Genomic DNA, 20,527 nt, shown 5'->3' on the forward strand with positions numbered 1-20,527 from the left:
GAATGGCCGAACCAGCTAAAGCCCAAGCACAGAGGGATGGTTTTATGATGATTTCTCTTAAAATAACAACAGAATTGAAGCAGCTAAAGCCAGGCTTTCAGACAAGTGGCCCCAGCCATCTTTCCAAAGCAAACACTGCAGCACTGAGAAACAGAAATAAAAATTACTTCACGGATTTACTTTGGCCCAGAGCTTGTAGAAATGAAAAATGAGCTGGGTTTCAAAAACTCCCTCGCTTCCCAGGATCCAAGGTTGCATTAACAAGTTTGTCAGTACGGGTTTTTTGACTGTTCCCAATGTAAGCCACAACCTGAAAAATGAGATTTATACAGCCCTGCTGTTTTTCCACCCTGCAAAGGGAGCGCAGAGAGCGACCCCGTCGAGAGGCACCGGGCTGAAGGGCCCCTCTCACGCCTGCCTTCGCCGCGCTGCCGCCCCGCCGGAGGCAGACCCACCGCGGTGGCTTACGAAGGGCGGCACAGCACAGCCCCGAACGGAGCTCTCGCCCAACGAGCTGTTCATGTCTAACCAACGAGTCCCTCTTCAGTTTTTCCAGCACCTTTTCAACTGCAAACAGTTAAAACATTGCTACAATCACACTTCATCCCTGGTGATGTCAAAACAGGATGCCACACTGCTGTTACCACACTGAAACAGCTACATGGACGCAGCTTGGACCTCTGCAGTAGGACAGAAGAGGCTCTGCTACACCACGTGCTCCTGGTGCTGTTCTCCAGCCCACGGCTCTCCGCAGCCTCCATCCACCCCTGCAGCTTTGCAGAGATCCCAGCCACGCCAAGCTCAAACGCACCGTGGCACCTCCCCATGAAGTAGCCAAAATCATTTCTGAACAGCTGATGAAACTACGAAGCGCAGGGGGGAAACCGTCCCTTCTCCCCCACGCTGAGAAGCTGAAAAGAATTCAGCAATTTGCCAGGCAAGAAAAGACCCCACACGCAAGCCGGCGCTTCGCTGCACCTTGCCTCGCTCGGCGTTGCGAGGCCCCAGGCAGAGGCAGAGTCCGAGCCACGGGGTGAGGTTAGCACCATGGTTTATTTGAAGAGGGAGCGCAGCCGGGGGAGAGCCGCCCGCCGCTCCCCTTCCGCAGCTCGGCAGTACAAAACAGCCCCGGGGAGCAAGGGGCCGGCTCTGAACAGGGGTCCCCCCCAGAGCAGCTCCCCCCCAAGTGTGCAGCACCTTCCCTCCTCCCAGAGCGAGGGGAATCCACTCCAGCCCCGGGGGAAGCAGGCAGGGGAGATGCAAGAACCTTTGCAAAAGCCGTTCCCGAGGTACCAGAGCAGGCTGCGAGGCCGATCCCCGCCGCCCGCTGCACACGCTGCTCCGAGGTGGGACACGGCTGCGTGCTTCTGCTTTTGCAGAACCCAGGTCTTGCAGAGAGAGGTCTTGCTGTCAGCTCTCCGACCCTCCCTCATTTGCCTTTCTGTAAATGATCCCGAAACTTGCATTCCACACAGTAGCCAGCAGTTAGCCCAAGTTATTACAATATAGATCTACCTGGGAACAGAAGGAAAAAGATCCACCCCCACCCACTATGGCTGGGCAGAGCGTATTTTTTCCTGTGGTTCCCTCTCTCCTCCACTTATAAAAAAAATTTAAAAATAAAATAAAAAAAGCAGAGCAATCCTTCATGATAAGATTAAGGTCCTTGATGTGTGACTCTGTTTCAACATGCCCAAAAACTGTCGAGCTTTCTCCTGCATGAAGAGTTGGTCTTGGGTTCCACCACAGGCCACCGCTTTCCAAGCCCTGGTCATCTACAGAGGGAAAACAAAGCATGTGTACAACAGCTTGAGGAGAGGACCAACACAAAGTCAACATCCCGTTTTAAAAGACAGCAAAAATAAATAAACTAACAATTATCTGCTATCCAAGGGAAATAAAACTTTGAACTTGGGAGCACCCATCTTGCAGCCAGGAGGAACCTGCACACCGCCAGTTACTCATCACAGCCGAGATGGTCGTTTCAGCAAAGCGGGGTTACGTTCAGCAGTTCCCCAGGTGAGGGCTCCATTTCAGGACAACCCACGCGCCTTTTCAGGGCTTTCCCTTACTTGGGTTGAGACAAAAACCCCAAAGCACAAACCTAAGCTAAGGCTCCTTGAGCTAACAAGGCTCCAGAGGGATGGAAGGAATTCAGGAACAGCTTTGGGGTTTACTCCCAACCAGTTCAATTCCTACAGGAGCTGCTCAGCCCCAGGTCTGGATTGCTCAAAGACCATCCTTAACAGCAATTTGGTGCCTGTAGTTTCAGAAGGGCCCCACTGGAAGGAAGAACTGAAAACCAGGTGTGCTTCAGTCACTGCGTGCAGAAAGTGGCACCTCGTGGATGCTTTTGCACTCCAGGAAAACCCCTGCGAATCCTCTGATAACTGCAGCCAAGAGAGACACAGGGCCCCGGCCTGGAAATACCCGACTGCATGCACTGCAAAGAGCCAGAGCTCGAGCTTCAGCGTTGGCTTACAGTTAACAAGGCCCCACGCAGCCACAGCACAGCTTGGGGGCTGATTCAGGTTCAGCCCAAGCTAGGTGAGCGTCCTTAATAAATAACTGCCACTGCTAGCAACACCAATCCGGCACAATAAATCCCGAGAGCCCAGCAACACCGCAGACAGCTCTGCTGTCTGCGGGCAATGGGATTTCACTGCACACCTGCATTCAGTCACCACGCAAGCTGCTTTACTGTCACCTTCGAGTCACTCCCAAAGCTTTATTTATATGGATCTATTAGCTCTCAGAGCAAGACGACCCTGCCTAGGACAGGAGGAGAAATGGAAGTGTTTAAGTGGGGTTTATTTTGAGAAGGGGAAGGAATTACTCTGGCTGAGGAGCACTTCTTTGTCAGAAGAAAGAGTTTTCACAGCAGACAGCTTTAATCCAGGGGCAGACGCAAGCCCCCTCACTGCAGCGTTTCACACAGACTGAGCCAAGGCTGCTCAGCGAAGACAACACTGCACCTGGGCTCTTCCTGGGACGTGAAAACACCCCCAACACCAGCCCCCAGCTGCAGTTTCACCCTCCACCAAGGAGACTGTGTATTTCCACCCTCATTCAAGCTACCAGAGAGCTCCCATGACTTGGTCCAAACACCTGCAAAATCAGGGTCCAAAGCCCCTTCTCTGAGCCACACTCCCTCACAAAGCAAGGACACCCCTCCACTAACGCACTCTGCCTGCAACTACACCAAGCGGTGACGATCTTAAAGCGAGCACAAGAAACTGCTGATGCCCCAGAGGGCACGTGGAGGCTGCTGTGACTCCAGCACAACCCGGAGCCAAGCGTGCAGAGCTGAGGAACAGAGCAGCTGTAACAGCACCAACCTCAGCACAAGCTACAAGGCGGCACGCTGTCAGCTGAGCTCTGTCCTGCCACGGGTTCAGGTACACAGCAGGATACAGCCAGCCCACGCTGCCTATGGCACACGGCCTTCACCGCAACCTAGAAACACCCTAAACATCACAGGGGTGGGAAATACCTTTTTGTTTAGCATTTATACAGCTCTTTACAGAGTTGCACAGAGAATCAAAAAAGATGAGCCTGCTGTTGTCCACCCAAGGAGTGCTCACTGGAAAAAGGAAGGTTTACTTTGCTGCTGGATCAATCATCCAAATTCCCTGACAGACTGGGACTGGATGCAGATTCCCACCAGGAAATCCAGGGCCAAACCTACTAAGCAGGCCACAGCTCTGATCAACCATGGGGCTTTGAGCCCCAGCAGAAGTTCAGCAAGGCTAAGTGCAAGGTCCTGCATCGGGGTCAGGGCAGTCTCAAGCAAATACAGGCTGGGTGGAGAAGCCCTGAGAAGGACTTGGGGGTGCTGGCTGATCAGAACATGACCCGGCAGTGTGCACTGGCAGCCCAGAAGGCCAACCATGCCCTGGGCTGCATCCCCAGCAGCATGGGGGGCACAGGGTGATGGAGGGGATTCTGTCCCTCTGCCCCGCACTGCTGAGACCCCCCAGGAGTCCTGCGTCCAGCTCTGGAGCCCTCAGCACAGGACAGAGCTGGAGCTGCGGGAGCGGGGCCAGAGGAGGCCCCAGCAATGATCCAAGGGCTGGAACCCCTCTGCTGGGAGGAAAGGCTGGGAGAGCTGGGTCTGTTCAGCCTGGGGAAGAGCAGGCTGCGGGGAGATCTCAGGGCAGCCTGCCAGTACCTGAAGGGACTGCAAGAGAGCTGGAGAGGGACTTTTTACAAGGGCATGGAGTGACAGGACAAGGGGTAATGGCTTCAAACCAAAAAAGGGTGGATTTAGACTAGATACAAGAAATAAATTCTTTGCTCTGAGGGTGGTGAGGCCCTGGCACAGGCTGCCTAGAGAAGCTGTGGTTGCCCCCTCCCTGACAGTGTTCAAGGGCAGGCTGGACGAGGCTTTGAGCAACCTGGTCTGGTGGAAGGTGGCCCTGCCCACGGCAGGGGGTGGAAACAAGATGATCTTTAAAGTCCCTTCCAACTCAAACCATTCGGTCATTCTACGTCCCTGATCATCGCAAGGAGAGTTGGACTAGATGACGTTTAAAGGTCCCTTCCAACCCTAACTATTCTATGATTAATCCCCTCGCTCCTCCCCCCGAGGAGGCACACTCAGCTAGCCTCCTGACTGGGAGAGCAGTGGTGGCAGGGCTTACCGGTGCTGGTGGTCTGAAATGGCTTGGCATTTTCCTGTAGGACATTTTCTCTGGCTGCACTTGCACAAAGGCTCTGTTGAGCAAACCGCTGTCATTCTTCCTGCTCGAGGAGGAAAGGTTCAGGGACCTCGACAGGAAGTTGACAGGCTGTAAAGGGGGAAAAAAAGAAGAGTATAAGGAGACTAGTTAGCTTGGCCTAAGAGTGCTGATATTTGACCTGGCTAAAAGACCAGCTAACAAAACCAGCCCCTCATCCACACTCACACATCCTGTTCCGAGGCAGCTTCAGGTGGCAAACCCGCTGCTCTGCACAGGGTTTCTCTGGAGCAGAAGCCAGCTCTACCCCTGCCCTGAGCACAGTACCGCTCACCTGGGCTCTTTTGAAAGAGACAGTCTTGGGGAGGGCAGGCATATTTTGCGTCATATCTTCATCCACAATATCCAGGGCCAGAGACTTCCGGACCTTCTTGATGGGACTCCTGCGCAACTGGGGGACACAGAAAAACACGCGTCAGCATGAATCAACTCGGTGAATTCCCACCCTCAGGGCCCAGGGTGCACACCAAGCCCACACCACCCCAGCTCTGCACTGCACCAGCACCTCCAGAAGAAGACATGCTGCAGCCTTTGCCACCACAGGGCACAGCAGCTTCCAGTGCTCCTCTCTTGGCACCAAGAGCCACCGATTTAGAAGAGGAAGCCGCTTTCAGTAGGAAAGGAAAGCCAGCAGGGCAACTGAGCCAAGAGATTCTGCATATCAGCCACAGCCTTCCAGCAGCCCAACTTGCCACAGATGCTCCCAAGCGTGCCATGGGTCTCTCCTGTAGGTTAGGGACACGGCGTCTCCTAGCATGCCCTGAGTTCAGCATAAACCAGGACACAGCTGGCCATATTTTAAGCAGGCCTTAACCTCAGGCACCTCTTGCTTATTAAAAGACAGCAGTCATGGGCCAAAAACTTTTTAGCATCGGCAGCAGGATGAACAAAATCAGCCAAAACACCCCTCAACAACACAGGGCAGCTCAGCAGCAGGTACCAGATGCAAGATCAGCTCACCCCTTGTTTCCTCTTCTGTTTCTCAGGCTTCACATCGTCCTCTATGATAAGTTCGATGCCAGCTTCACTTCTGAGCACCTCTTTCAAGTCTTCTTCCAAGTGAGGAGTCTGGGGCTAGCATGAAAAGGCAGAGAGAGAGCACAAGACAGTCAAAATCCGTATGCTGGTCAGACTCACAAGTATTTCCCTCAAGGGATAATGGGGCCAGGGGAGCGCACAGTGGGAAGACAAACACAAAGACAACTTATTTACTTCCCAGCTGGAAAAGATATGACAAGATTTCTGCCAGCCTCACAGATTCACAGAATCTCCAAGCATGACAGACTTATCAGCTGCACCCCAAACGTGCCAGCAAGAGACCAGTACACACAGGTCTGGGATACTGGACACTGCCATCGCCACATAACCTGCATTAAGAGACCCAGTTCCTCAGGGACATCTAGGTAGATCATTTCCTTGCTTTTCCTCATCAGTAGCCAAGCACTGCAGCTTGATTCAAGGGCAGGTTTTGACATTTTTAGCCAGTTTACAGAGGAGCTAAAAGTCCTGTGGCTGCTTACCATGACATTTTCACCATGACAAGCTCCCCTTCCTTCCTCCCATCTCAGCCTGGCACTACCACACCGTACCTTGCTATGGCACAGGTAACAGCTTGCTCACAGCTCCACTGCAACCCACCCCATGTCCCATATGCACTCATTACATTTCTGCCCCAGCAAGTGGCAGACCTGCCCAACACTTACCAGAGGCCTAATTGGTCCATATTTCTCCAGGGCATTTTTGAAAGGTGTAGGGGTGTGAGGAGTGTTGTCCACCACATATTTCTGATCTGGTGTGACAAACCTGGGAGCAGAGAGTGGGAAAGATGAAGGATCAGACATGCTGTCACCCACACAAAGTAACCCTCGACCTTCCAAGCCCTCTCCTTACACAAACCACCTGCAGAGACTCACATGGCCTCAGCAGCAGCCACGCACCTGGCTGGACTGTTCCTGGGGTGTAAGCAGGGCAAACAAGCACAGAGGAGCCTTCAGCAGGGAAAACACCCTTCAAACATGTCAGCTGTGCTTGGGGAAGAGTGGCCGGAAAGCTGCACGGCAGAAAAGGACCTGGGGGTGCCGACTGACAGCCGGCTGAACACGAGCCGGCAGCGTGCCCATGTGGCCAAACCGGCCAACAGCATCCTGGCTTGTACCAGCAATGGTGTGGCCAGCAGGAGTAGGGAGGCGACCGTGCCACTGCACTCGGCCCTGGTGAGGCCACACCTCGAGTACCATGTTCAGTTTTGGGCCCCTCAGTACAAGAAGAACATTGAGGGGCTGGAGCGTGTCCAGAGAAGGAAGGGTAACAAGGCTGGAGAGGTATCTAGAGAACAAGTCTTATGAGGAGTGGCTGAGGGAGCTGGGGCTGTTTAGTCTGGAGAAGAGGGGGCTGAGGGGAGACCTTATCGCTCTCTACAACTACCTGAAAGGAGGTTGTAGTGAGGCAGGTGTTGATCTCTTCTCCCAAGTAATTAGCAATAGGACAAGAGGAAATGGCCTCAAGTTGCATCGGGGGGTTTAGACTGGATATTGGGAAAAATTTCTTTACTGAAAGAGTGGTCAGGCATTGGAACAGGCTGCCCAGGCATGTGGTGGAGTCACCAGCCCTGGAGGTGTCCCAAAAAACGTGTAGATATGGCACTTTGGGACATGGTTTAGCAGACATGGGGTTGTTGGGTTGATGGTTGGACTTGGTGATTTTAGAGGTCTTTTCCAACCTTAATGATTCTATGGTTCCACCTTACCAGCTACAAAGCACCTTTGTCAGAAAGCAGGCCAGCACCCTGACACAGGCAACATGCAGCTCTGCAGGCCAGCACTACTCTGCAACGCTTCTGCTGGCGGATCTGCCCAGGCCCAGCCTGGGCTTGCGACAGTCACAGCTGGACCAGCAGAAGTGCTGGGTGCAAATGCACTTACAGCAGCCAAGCCAGCTCATGCTGCCTGGACAGGGGAGCAGCTCTGGACCATGCCAACAACAGAGCAGTTTCGCTAGCACAGCCAGCACCCCCAAACACTGTGCTGCTTCGGTTCACCAGCAAAAGACTCCCTGTGCAGACCACTCCTCCTCACCTGCCTGGTAGAGTGCCTTGGGTAACCACTGGCCTGGACTTGCCCCCTGGGCCAGGCAAATCAGAGGGTGCAGAGCTAAAGTGACAGATCTGAACAGCTCTTGTTGAGGAAATCAAGCCCCTTCCCTGATGGCACAGGGCTCACAGCACAGCAACGTTTCCCAGACAAAGACGTGCACGGCTGGGAATGGCCCACCCAGCAGCTGAGCACAAGAGTGGTCACCTGGCTGCAGCCCCAGTCAGCCCGGACACTTCTTCCCTGCAGCTCAGAGAGGAGCTGTCTTTGGGGCGAAACACTGATTTATGGAAATCCCCAGCCTGCCCTGCCCCTTTCTCAGCAGTGCCAGCACAAGTACTGGCGGGGTATGTTTGAACTGGACCAGACTGCTGCATGGAAAAGGATGCTGCTCGGGTAAGGATGGGGGAAGAGGAGGAAAAGACTTACGCTGAGTTCTTCTGGAGCAGAGGGGTCTTGTCCCTGTGCAGAGGGGTGGTGACAATCACCTTCTGACTGCACACGGGCGTGGAGGTCAGAGATGGGTTCTCCAGTTCTAGTGTATCCTGTTTGGTCCAAAAGTTTAAGAACTGCACAGCACAGGAAAGAAAGAGAAGACACTCAGTCTCCAGCATCCCTGCACAGTGTCACAAGTCATTACTTTTTCCTAAATATGGCGGAAAACCTGAAGTAGGGACAACTCTCCCACACTGAGTGGCAGAAGAGGGATCTGTCTTGGTATAAACCAGGATGGCTCTTGCAGGGTCTTACAGTCCTGTAACATGGACACACATGTGAAAGTTGCCAGAAGGTGCCTCACACCTGTAACAGTTATTCCCTTCCCATAAGGGATGAGCCGACATAACCACAAGCAGCTCTCCTTGCACTGGCCCAGATAAGGCCAAGTAAAATGGTGAAGGAGGGGTAATGCCAGCCCACCAAAGGTCTATTCTGACCTCAGGCTGGCAAACGTGAGGCAAGTCCATGTAACACAACAGCATACAAGTTAACAGATCTTGCACTGGGCTGTCTTCAGCCTAAATTGTGAGAGAACAACAAACCGTCTCATCTCTGCTAGGATTTTACTTCATGACAGCCAGTAAGTGTCAACTCCACTCACACAAGGGACACGGTTTGTACCCGAGAACCTATCGGGAGAGAAGAGCTCTGTGTGTTACATTCACTGATGGCTGAAGTGCAGCCCAGAAGCAGGACATGCCGTTTGCCTTCTCAGATTCACTCCAGGCCTTCCAGCCTTTTACACTCTGCAAAGCTTCATATTTCAGGTCCCACTCCGTTTTCCCAATTCTTGCTGGCTTTGCATTCAAGGTCCACCTGAACCTAAGTGTCAGACTGTCCTGTGGTGCTCTCCCATGTGCAACCCAGGGCTGCAGAAACAGCAGAAATCAAGGCCTTGAAGGCAGGGCTAGGCAGGGCCTGAACAACAGAGCAGCTGTGGGAACTGCGCTGGGGAACGCAGCAGCCTTTACAGACAGAACCCCGCCACACCAATGGGTCTGAACACCACAGACTCCAAGATGATGTATGTTGGAAGCCACGTGTGCACACACATGTGGACACTGCAGGACTCATGGCAAATGCTGAAAGATCCCAAGTCCCTTTTGCATCGAAGACAAGCCCAGGAGCATTCGCCTAAACACAGCAACTCAGAGACCTGCACAAGGCACGGGCTGCCGAGCCTGCCTGCGTGGCTTAGCTGGACATGAACAGGGAAAGCCATTTTCCACTGCTGCCACTCTGCTACCCGCAGCTGGGGCAGCAACACCCTGGGGACAGAAGCACTGTGCTCCCCAGTGAACCTGGAGCAGGCAGGCACGCAGATCTGCACAGCGGTGCTCCTTCCTCACAGTGGGCACGTGCCCGGCCCACCACACAGGGCAGCTGGGCTTCATCCGCGCTGCAAGCGGTCGCAGAGGCAGAGCCAGGCTGCTGCTCCCACAGAAAGGGCAGCACTGAAGACAAGCAGAGCCAGAACCCAGCTCTGCGCCTTGTTTTAGCGGAGACGAACCCTGTGCACTGGCACTGCCCCATTCACAGGAGGAGAAACTCAACCCTGGCAGAGCTGATGGGAAGACACGGCATTAAGGCAAGCAGAGCACTAACATGCTTACGACCTCATGACCAAGCCCAAGCAGAGAAGCACAGACTGGGCTCCGCCATTGCTCTGTACCTGAGATGGAGAGAAAGGCAGCGTCTTGACAGGGGTGCTCTTGGGCGTCATGCTGTTGCAGGAGTCGATGAAGGAAAGGCTGGTGCTGGTGGCATTCTCTGTGACCGGGGAGAGGGAGATCTTCCTCTTCTTCTGCCTCTTCAGCACAGAGGGCGGCGTGCCAAAGCTCACCTCTGCGTGCGGAGAGATGGGGATGAGCTCCCCTTTGCTGCTCTTGCTCAGGTCGGAGATGGTGTGGCCGTCCAGGCGGTACTCGGTCACATTGGGCAGGGACGGTGCTGGCTTGCTGGGGGTTTGCCTCACCGGGCTGCTGCTGCTACTGCTGCTGCCGGCGGAGGGTTCCTCTGGCAGGTCAAACTGGGTCAGATCACACCACCCGTCTGGGTCCTGCACACAAGGGAAACCGTCAGAAGCAGCCCAGGAAAGAACGCTGAGCAGCCGACTGGTGCAGATGCAGAGATGAACTGGGAGGTGAAATAACTGGGTGTGTGAGGTTGCGCCACATTTTGCAAGGAGCCTGGATACAGGAGAGCTCAAGCCCTCCCCTCTGCTGCCAGCACAGCTGAGAACCAGACCAGGGAACTGACCCAACCGAGAGCTGCTGCTTGTGCGTAGGGCAGACTTTTCTATTTATGCAAGGTTGGTTTCCCAGTTCAGTTCACAGCACAGCTGCACACACAGCTGCACCTCCACACAGAGGGGACAAAACAGGCAGCTGGGGACAGGGGCTGAATGAAGCGACTGTCACCCAACACCAAACCACAGTCTTGAGCACACCAGTACAGCTGGACACAGGGCTCTGCTGTAACATGCACTGCTGGAAGCAGATTAAAAATAACCAGACCAGTTCAGAGATCAGCTGCTTCGAAGCTCAACCCCACCAACACCCAAAGCACCATACAGGCCCCTAAGGACACACAGATGGGCTGTTAAGCCTTGGGCACAGCCTCTCTGTCCTCCTATACACATGTAAAGTGGATCTTTCATGGATAATCAACTCATAAACTCTCTGCAGTGATACTTCCCTCTGATGGCAGCAAAGCGTTCTGTCGATTCGAGCCAGCCTCCTGCCCTGGCGTGCCTCCATCACCCTGGGGAGCTCAGCGCTGCTCCACTGGCCCAAAATTACTGGTTTCAGTGAAGCTGCCTCCACTGAAAGCAGATGGTAGCATCATCCCAGCAGGAAGGGGTCTGTCCTTCACATTACAAGTGGGCCTCGCCTGCTCCCAGTCTGTCCTATCCCAACCCGCCTTACAAGGGAAAGGAAAGCCCATAAGCATGGTCCTGGACTTTTATGAAAGGGAGAGCTTGGGACCAGGTTTGCCAGCACCTACAGCCTCCCAGGCCAGCAGAGCCCATGCACAATGACACCCACCTAGGGGAATCTGTAAGCCGAGAGCAATACTGGCAGAGCTGGAAAGGCCTAATCCAGCCCTGGAAAAGAGACGGTGGGAAGCTGCAAGCCAGTGACAGATCCAGCTCAGCTCAGGATGTCCATGGTGATGAGCAAGAGGACCCAGTAAGTTCACCCAAGGGAAAAGGGTGGGGATCAGTCTCCCTACATTAGCTGGAGGAGCAAGGGTCTGTTACTTACAGATTCAATCATGTCCAGAGCTTCATTGAAGGCTGGCACAGACGTTGGGTACAAATAGTTGGCAGCTTCGACGACCCACTTGTACGGTGATGTGACAAATGAAGAGGCATCCTCAGGCACCGCATCACCTGGGGTCCCCTCAGCATTATGCTCTGCTGGTTGAGCAGCTGGCAGCTCCGAGGGCAACTCCTGCACACCCGTCACTTCCTCATCGCTGACATCCTCTTCCTTTATTTCAGAGATATCGACTGGCCAGTTCGGCAGGACGGTCTTTGCACAAAGAACAAAGAAAGTCCAGCCATTAGTAGAAACCAAGGGAGCAACTTCAAGTCCTGGGGACAAAGAGCAACGGTCTGTGGACACATTCAGCTCTGCCTGCTCTCCCAGCTGCCACTCAGTTTGTTTCACATCCCCATTCTCCCACTGCTCTGTCCCATTCACCATCTGAGCAGGACTCCGTGCAACATACGGAGCACAGGACTGTTAAATTGAAGATTTCACTTCACAGTATCCCAAGAGAAAGTTGAATGAAGGCTAACAGACAGCACTAATTCTGCATTTCCTACTTTCCAAGAGCCTGCCTTTGCAAGATACTTGCTTTCTTCATGAAAAAATAATTGGGTGTACTTCCCCTGCTTCCTTTTTCAGAGGAAAGGAACACAATACCTCTTCACCATGCCCCTCACACTGCCTGGAGCAGCCGCCTCCTCCCACCAGCAACAGTACAACGGAGTCAAAAAATCTTTGGTCTCCAAGACAGACCTGATGCTGGGATTGGCAACACAGCAGCACTAGCATACTGCTGTCCTCTGCAGGGATAACACGCTCCAGCACACGTTACACTTCTAGCTCCCGGAGGGAGAGATCTCCCAAGAGTCAGTGTCTTGGAGAAGGCTGGGGGAAGGCACAGACCGTCTATGTAGACACCGGGCTGTGGCAGAGGCAGCAGGAAGGTGGATGAACAGCTCTGATACGCATTAGCAGAGCAGGGGACTGACCCAGCTGCCTGCTGCAAATGTGCTGCTGCACTACCTGGCTTCCAGCTCTCGTTTGGCTTTGGGTCTCCTTGTCATCCACCTCCACGAGTAAGTAGAGTGACTTGGACTCCTTAGCTTCATTGAGGAAGCCTCCTGTGTCCACCTTCCGCTTGATGGTGGAGTTCCAGTGATTCTTCACAGCATTGTCGGTCCTGCAGGGAAAGCAGAAGGAAACGGAAATCACCATTGCCAGCAGCTTTAAAGCACAGCTAACAGCTCCTACAGGCTCTCCAGCCCCATCCCGTGAGCCCAACACATGGATCTCCATGGGCCACCCAGCTCTGAAGGCAACAGCGAGCAGAGGTCCTACCTCCCAGGCAGCAGCTTGGCAATCTCTGCCCAGCGATTCCCCAGGACCTTGTGGGCCTCAAAAATGATGCGATCCTCCTCCTCTGTCCACGAGGACTTCTTCACCTCAGGGTTCAGGTGATTATGCCAGCGTTCTCGGCACTGCTTCCCTAATCGCCCTTTCAGGTGCTTGGCTATCAGGGTCCATTGTTTGGTGCCATATTTTTTGACCAGTTCAATTACCTTTGAAGAGAGCAGGAGGGAAGTAAGGAAATGGAATAAAGGAGGGGAAGGTCAATACAGTCATCTTCAGGCTTTGCTCTTCACCTCTCTTGAGACATCTTCTCAGATACACAAAGGCCCCTCAGGAGAAAAAGCTCTGACAATCAGGTGTACCAACAGCTGCGAGAGCAGCGATTCAGCTGAATTTCTGAAAGAGGCTGTCTGCATGCAGCCATTTTGCCACAAGGCACCTGTGAACGTGGGTGACTGCTCACAGAAGATGGGGTGGAAGCTGGCAGGTGTGCCAGGGGCAGAGGGGCCCAAATTTAAACACACATGCGCATTTCTGTGCAAGGGCCGAGTCCCGCCTGCTCCAAGGCTCTTCTGCCCTCCCTCCTACCAAGGACCAGTCCCCATAAGCTCTGCACCGGTCTGCTCGCCGGGACAGAGGTGCAGCCTCCCTTCAACAGCACGCACTACGCCCAGGATGTGCCAGGGCCTGCAGCTCCATGCCCTGCTAGCACAGTGAAAACTCCAAAGCAAAACGAACAATATTCACTTAAGAGCCATCCACTTCGCCACTTCCCTGTCACCCAGGGCTTTGTCACTTCTACTTGAGGCTCAACGCGTTTGTGTTGGGCATGGAACCTGTTCTGAGCCCCTGCGAGACATCCATGGCACAGTCAGGACGAAGCGATCTACAGCCTGCAGCGTTCCGCCCGCCAAAATCTGAGAGACCAAAGGGCTCTCAAAGAGCACGTCCACCCTGGCCAGCTGCACTGGCTGAAAGGTGTGCCTAGCCAGGTGACGCTCACAGTACTCTGGGCCCATAACCAACGTCCCCACCGCAGACTCTCGCCTACCCAGCACAGACAAATGGGCCAAAGACACCAAACTGCAGCACAGCCCAAGGAGCTGGAGTGCTTGCAGGGCAAAGCAACGTGCAGCAACAGGAGCAGAAAACCGGGGCCCAGCCTGGCCAGGATGGCAGTGGGCGTCATGACTGGGTAGGCTGGAAGTGTCAGGACATGCAAAGGGAAGGGGAAAGCAGGCAGCTATGGCTCTGCTGTAGGAATGTGGCAGGACATCATGATAAGCATCCTTAGGACGTGCTTGACTTAACACACAGATGGGAGGCAAAAAGGACCATAACAGCCTGTAATGGGACCAAAAGGGACAGAAACGGAGGAGCAGCAGCGTTACAGAGAATCTAAAAAGCTAGGAAATTTTGCAGCACAAAACCTTAGTAAAAGTTGGAATTCATTCCAACTTTCCTTAAGTACATCAAGATGAGGAGTTTATCTGAGCTGGCCGCTCTCAGCTCACTCTGGAATCAGCAAACAGGTTTGCAGAAGTCCCGATTCACCTAGCTGACCTCAGATATCCACTTCAGTCTGTCTGCTGCGGCACAGGAAATGCCAGTTTTATTTTCCCTTGGGTCCAACACAGCCAGGTCAAGTGGAGATCTGCCAGCAGGCAGATGAATTAATTCCCTTTTCTGCTTTCTCCCTTGGCAGCCTACTGTAGCAGTACTCTGCGAAAGCAAAAAGGTGTTCAGCTAAAGAGGCCCAGACATGCTTCTGCTCGTCATGACCACGGCTGCATTAGTCTGGTCAGAACAGGTCAGAGTGCTGCTCTCGTGGATATCCACCACTGGAAGGAATTACCCACAGCTGACAAAAAGACCCGAGGGTCTGACGCCTCCATCCTCTCCGCAGACAGTCACAGTCCAACATTCGGATCCTCTCAGCCCTGACTCACCTTTTGGTCCTCCTCTTTGGTCCAAGGGCCCTTCACCAAGTCTGGATTCAGCACCCTCAGCCACCGGTACTGACACTGCTGATCGCTGCGGTTCTGTGAAAAGGAATGAGAACAGCCACGCGCTGGACCGGAGGCTCCAACAGCCGCTATAGCAACAGCAGTCCCCACACACACGGGCCATCCCACGGAAAACACGCAGGAGCGCATGGAGAATACATCCTACGACTAGGGCACTGGGCACAGAGACAGGAGCCTCCATTTCTCACCACAGCTCCCACAGGCTCGCCCTTCAAAGTCCTCTATACAAGAACAATGCTCCCCTGCCTTGAAGGAGCACTGTTCCACAGCCAGCCACGGCAGTCACAGAACCGCGTCCCACTGTGCAAGCTGCTGCCCAGACATGGAGAACCAGTGCAATGAGCACAAGAAGCAACATGCAAACACGACAATTCCCAACTGGGCAAGGGGTTACTTACAGGGAAGTGACTGGCCAGGAACTTCCAGTCATTCTGCCCGTAATGTCTCACTAGCATCTTCAGCTGCTCATCCTGCAAAGAACAAAGACATCCACTTTCACAAACGCACGCCACTGGCACCCCTGGGCTGACGGCACCAAGACAAGGAGTTAGATATTTCAAACTGTCAAGAAGGTTTTTTGGCATTCTGCCTTCAGTGGAGGAAGGTAGCTCCCACCATCCTTCAGCAGCGCTCCAGCACATGGAACCCCACTGGAACAGACCGTTTGGTTCCAGGCTCTGTACTAGCACAAACTCATGCAGCGAGTACAAAGCAAGCTCAGCTCTGTCCCAGTACAGTCTGGTTCAAACCATGTGGCTAAGGTTACCTGCTTATCCAGCCCCAGTACCCCCTGGACCAGACAGTCCAACTTCCAGCTCAGCCACCGCTTTTTCCCAGCCAAGAAGGCCGATTGGTTTAAGTGCCTCACCACTGGCCCAGAGGTCTGCTGTCTTTCAGTGCTATGGGGCCCTACAGCACTTCTCGGGTGCCCTTGCCTGTGTGCTCTGCCTGGGCAAACAGAGGCATGAAATAACCCCTGCCCAGCACGAGCCCGAGGCCCTGACCCCTGCACAAAGACCACCTCACTTGGTGTTCAGGCCCCACGGATACGGGACACCTTGTAGCTTTCACACCAAAGATGATGGAAGAACTGGGAGGAGGGAAGAGAATATCCCAACTAATTTCAGGCTCTCTGCCAGGATGACTAAGCCATGATCCCAACAGTCTCAACGCTCCCTGCTCTTGCTGCAGAAAAGAGAGGACACTTCCACTGCGCCATTCAGCTTGCTGAAGGCCTCGGCCATCCTCTGGAATCCCTCTTTGCTCACAAGAGCGCTGCAGGCAGCAGATGCCTCGCTCAGGGCTCACACACTTCAGCTGAAGTGGTTGCAGCTCTTGCTCTTCAGGCCACACTTCAAACTCCCCTGAACCTCCCAGCCTTGTTAAGACCTCAGCTCACGTCACCAAAACAGACACATGGTCTTCTCCAGCAGCAAGCCAGCAGGAGGTGGTGGCCAGCGGGACACAGCTGGGGTGGACGCACCCAAGCCTCGGGTGCCATGCAGAGCCCGACCCCGAAGCGCCTGCTCTCAGCAAGTGCCCGGCTCTCACTCACCTCCTCCTGCGTCCACTTGACTTTGCACCTGCCGTCCCGCTGCTCCGGCACATCCGAGTCGGTATCCTGGTAATGCAGCTCGTCCTGGTCCTCACTAGAGAGGAAGAAACCAAGATTATCATTTCCACTTCTGATGAAAACGTGGCAGAGGGAGCAGCCCGCGCGGCGCAGAGCTCCAGAGAGGACAGCGGGGCTCCAGAGCCGCTCTCCTCCATCGCTGAGCCCTGACACCCCACAGCCACGCACTCCCACGCCCCCGGCTCGCAGGGGTCCCTCCGCTCCGGGCTCCCAGCCCGTGCCAGCAATTCTTACGCTTTGAGAGCGGGGAAGGCGCTGCCCTGGACGTCCGGTCCCTGCCGCCCCCCGGAGGGCTCCGTGCCTGGGGCCGGCACCCCGTCCCTGCCCAGCCCTTCCAGCCTCCCGGATCCCCGAGGCGAACGGCGCGGGCGGGCGAAGCCGCCAGGAGCCAGAGCGGCCCCGCAGCGTCCCGCACATCGCCCACCCGGGGGGACCCCCCCCGCCCCGCGCTCCCGAGCGGGCAAAACCAGGCGGGACAGGGAGCCCGGCCCTGCCCGCAGCCCGGCCGGAGAGCGGGAACGGGCCGCCCGGGGGGCCGCGCGGCGGTGGGGCCCGCGGCGGGAAGGCGGGCGGGAGGCGGCGGGGCCCCGGGGGCCCGCACTCACCCGCGGCTGCGGCGCGCCATGGCGGGGCCGGGCGGCGGCGGCGCTTTCCTATCTCGCGCCAACGGCGGGCCCCCCGCCCGCGCGGGGCCGGGCCGCGCATGCGCGCTGCCGCCTCCCGCCCGCACAAAGGCGCGCGCGGGAGGGCGCCCGCCCGCCCCGCGCCCCCTAAGCTGCCGCGGGGCCTGCCCGGCACCCGGCCGCGCTGGGTATCCTCATCCTCCTCCTCATCATCCTCATCCTCACCCTCCTCATCATCATCATCATCACCACCGCCCTCCCGGGGCTGCCCGCTGACGGGCACAAACCCCACCGAGTGCCCCCAGCCACTGCCCCCGTGCTCAGCGAGAAGCAAATAAAAGCCCCTCCCTCTCCCAAACTAGCGTAATTAGGAAATTAGCCCCTTAATTAATCACCAGAACTATAAAACCGCTGTAAGCAACACCAGCAAAAAAGCATCTAGATCTTGAAGGGGCAGCTCTATAGAGGCTGAAGGTAAGCAGGGCTTCTCAAGCCTGTTCTCTTAGCATCTACTCTTTATTTTTCACACAGTAACTTATTTATCCTTAAGCAAAAAGTATTTTAGTCTCTTAAAGAGAACTTTCCTTCTAGACCAGCCATACAGCCGCCCTCAGCAGTAAATTCAGGAGCTTCCTATCTCTGCTTTTAACGCATTTAGTGTAAGAAATGGCTTCAGCCCCCAGCACCGCCTGCCCCGCTCCCTCGCCTGCCCCGCTCCCTCGGGGGTGGCTGGCCAGCACTGCTGACCGAGCCGGTGGGGACAGCGGTGAAGGCAGCCCCAGCCCACGGAGCAGCAGGCTGGGGGCCTGGCCCCGAGGACCTCCCTCAGTGCCCTGTGCGGGCTGCGGGACCCCACACGTCTGTGGGTGGGGGCTACCACGTGTGGGACTAAAGGTAAGATGAGAGCTGCTCCTCAACCTCCCCCATCCTAACCAGAGCCTGGTTTCAGTGCCTCCCTCCCAAAGGGACTCAACCCTAATGCCCTCTGACGCAAGGGACAAGGGTAAAGCATCTTCTCTCTAGGGAAAACCAGCTCCATCTTAGAACCACTTGCAGATGGAGAGGTTTACTGAGACTCTCTGCACCCAGCTCAGAGCTAAGAGTAGTGGTATACAGGCTGAGACCAAATAAATACGACTCTGGGGAGGCTCCATGATGACCTCCGAGCAACAAACAGGCCGCGGTGCAGTTGTGCTGCTCTAGAAGCCAGTGACAGGCTGGATGCCCACCTACCTGCCCCCGATCCCGCTCAGCTCCTCGCTCTCCTAAGCGAGACCAAGATGGGATTTTGCACAGAGCAGCCCTGCCAGTGAACAGTAATGAACAGTCCCACGCTTCTTCTGACAGGGACGTCCCAGTCTCCATAAGCCCAACAGTGGTAGGATTCCGCACCATGCTGTCCACCAAGAGGCACGCTACCAGCATCCCGACCATAAAGGAAATCCTGGAAAATGGGTTTGTGGCTGGGGCCTCCAGCCACACCCATTCTTCTCCTGTTACCAGTTATTACATGGACTCTGGCAGTACCTCCAAACCAGACAGCTGGGAGCTTCTCATGGACTTGGAAAGCAAAACAAAAGGCAGTTCTCTCTGCGTTGTCAAGCAGTCGGAGTCTCTGAGCAGCTGCGTGAAGACCGACCTGCACAGCCTGACCCAGGGCATCTCTGACCTCAGCCTTATCTGCTTCTGCAAGACCCACCGTGCCCAGGCCGCCTTTGACCTGTCCGGTTTGCCCTGTGAACACGCCAGCAGAGCCGGCTGCCTGATGGACGTGGCATCGCAGAACACCTCGACGCCGTGCAAGAAAGAAAAGCACCCCAAACTGCTGGAGAGCCTGCTCTCCAGGAGCACCGAGCTCCTCGGCGACCTCCCGACCCTTGGGAAGACGCCAGCGCCCAGATGGGAGATCTCGGCAATCAGAGCCCCGCTGGATACCAGCCCGTCCCTCGATGCGAGCGCCGAGGAGTTCCAGCTCCTGGGATGCTCCAAACCGGACGCGCCATCCCCGGACACCTCTGTGGTCGCTCCTCCGGCGTGGCCTGGCGCCTTCAAGCGGCACCCGCCGCTGACCCGCGGGTCCGCCAGCGCCGAGCCCCAGCTGAGCGACCCCGAGCCCGTCCCGGCGTTGCCGTGATGCCGGAGCGGGGCGGGCTGCGGGGCGCCCGCCCGCGCCCTCCTGCCCTGCCCTGAGCCCGGGCCGCGCTCGCTGCGGGCACCGCACGGGGAAAGGCGCCGTGTCCCAGCCTGGGTGACACACGGCGAACCGCCCACGGCAGCCCCCGGAGCCAGCGCCGCCCCGCCGCTTCTCCCCGTCCTCCCCCCTCGCTGTCTTCTGTATTAACGCGGTAATAAACGTAAATGCACAAATGTCACTCGGTGCGTGGTCTCTGACGCGCCCGGCCCGGCCGCCGGTGAGGCCGCGCCGCGGGAGGGGGCCCGGCTGAGGAGGGGCGAGGTGGCCGAGCCCCGCGCGGGGAGCCCCGCGGCAGCCCCCGCCCTCACTCCCGGGTGCGCGGCCCGGGGCCGCCCCGCCCGCCCCCGTTACCTGGCAGAGGGGCCCGGGCAGCTCTCGGTGGCGGAGGGGCCATGGCGGCGGCGGCGCTCGGGCTGCCGGGAGGCGGCGGGGCCGGCGCTGCCTCCCCCCTTCCGGCCCGCGAGCCGCGGCGGCCCCGGCACCCCCCGCCCGCGCGGGGCGGCGCGGCAGGCCCGGGCCCGGCCGGCAGCACGGCCCGCTCCGACCGCCCCCCCGCCCCGGGCGGTCCCGCTCTGCGCCTCGGGCAGCCGCTCCCGCCCCGGCCCTCAGCCGCTGCCTGCGGCGGACGCGCGGGCACGGAGAGTCGGCTGCTAAAACCCGCCGCCCGGTTCGCTGGGGAACCGGTACGCGCTCCGAACCGGTACGGACTCCCCCTCTTCCTTCGGGGGCAGATGAAGGGATGAGGAGCCGCTTCGCAGGAGAAGACGGAGAGAAAAACAGGGGAAGCGGGAACAGCCGCCTGTAACCCAGTTCTGGGCGTCGGTACCAGAGGCACTCCCCGGCTAGCGCCGTGCCCGGCCTTCCAGCCGTCTCGCCTCGCTGCCCGAGGGTCCTCACCCGCTTCTGCTCCTCCAAAATTCTGCCCATCCGCCGTAAACTTTACATACGGCCCTTCGTGTGACCCAAGCAAGCACTTCTGTTTACAAAGTAAGTTTAAATGTTTCCAGAGGGCCACAGGGACAGCTTTGAAGCAGATGCAGACTACCGCCTCCGCACACATGTCACAGCAGCGCTTCTGCCCCAAAAACAGCCATCCAGT

At 56.4% G+C, this 20,527-nt stretch overlaps 2 protein-coding genes across 2 annotated transcripts; one reads left to right on the forward strand and one right to left on the reverse strand.

The window, feature by feature from the left end:
* Positions 1 to 1,034: 1,034 nt before the first annotated feature.
* Positions 1,035 to 19,863, reverse strand: MYBL2 (MYB proto-oncogene like 2). The gene is made up of 14 exons (XM_075438560.1): positions 19,780 to 19,863; positions 16,534 to 16,627; positions 15,377 to 15,448; positions 14,901 to 14,993; positions 12,940 to 13,160; positions 12,625 to 12,781; positions 11,593 to 11,862; positions 9,999 to 10,385; positions 8,258 to 8,397; positions 6,443 to 6,542; positions 5,700 to 5,813; positions 5,014 to 5,130; positions 4,644 to 4,790; positions 1,035 to 1,775 (listed from the first exon to the last, which is right to left on the reverse strand). The coding sequence occupies exons 3-14, from the start codon at positions 15,431 to 15,433 to the stop codon at positions 1,647 to 1,649; spliced, it is 1,932 nt and encodes a 643-aa protein (XP_075294675.1). The 5' UTR covers positions 15,434 to 15,448; positions 16,534 to 16,627; positions 19,780 to 19,863; the 3' UTR covers positions 1,035 to 1,646.
* On the forward strand, positions 18,628 to 19,368 carry LOC142363520 (uncharacterized). The gene has a single exon (XM_075438473.1). It carries the CDS (start codon positions 18,628 to 18,630, stop codon positions 19,366 to 19,368), a length of 741 nt encoding a protein of 246 aa, XP_075294588.1.
* Positions 19,864 to 20,527: the final 664 nt, after the last annotated feature.

The sequence above is a fragment of the Opisthocomus hoazin genome, chromosome 18, assembly GCF_030867145.1.
Source record: "Opisthocomus hoazin isolate bOpiHoa1 chromosome 18, bOpiHoa1.hap1, whole genome shotgun sequence".
Taxonomy (NCBI): Eukaryota; Metazoa; Chordata; class Aves; order Opisthocomiformes; family Opisthocomidae; genus Opisthocomus; species Opisthocomus hoazin.

What these genes read in the sequence shown, in the direction of transcription:
- LOC142363520 (XM_075438473.1), top strand. Translation starts at nt 18,628, where the DNA reads ATGCTGTCCACCAAGAGGCACGCTACCAGCATCCCGACCATAAAGGAA.
- MYBL2 (XM_075438560.1), bottom strand. Translation starts at nt 15,433, where the DNA reads ATGCTAGTGAGACATTACGGGCAGAATGACTGGAAGTTCCTGGCCAGT. An exon ending in TCCTGGCCAGTCACTTCCCT is followed by an intron (nt 14,994 to 15,376) that starts GTAAGTAACCCC and finishes TCCTTTTCACAG; the next exon opens with AACCGCAGCGATCAGCAGTG. An exon ending in TCTCTTTCAAAAGAGCCCAG is followed by an intron (nt 4,791 to 5,013) that starts GTGAGCGGTACT and finishes CCCCCTTTACAG; the next exon opens with CCTGTCAACTTCCTGTCGAG.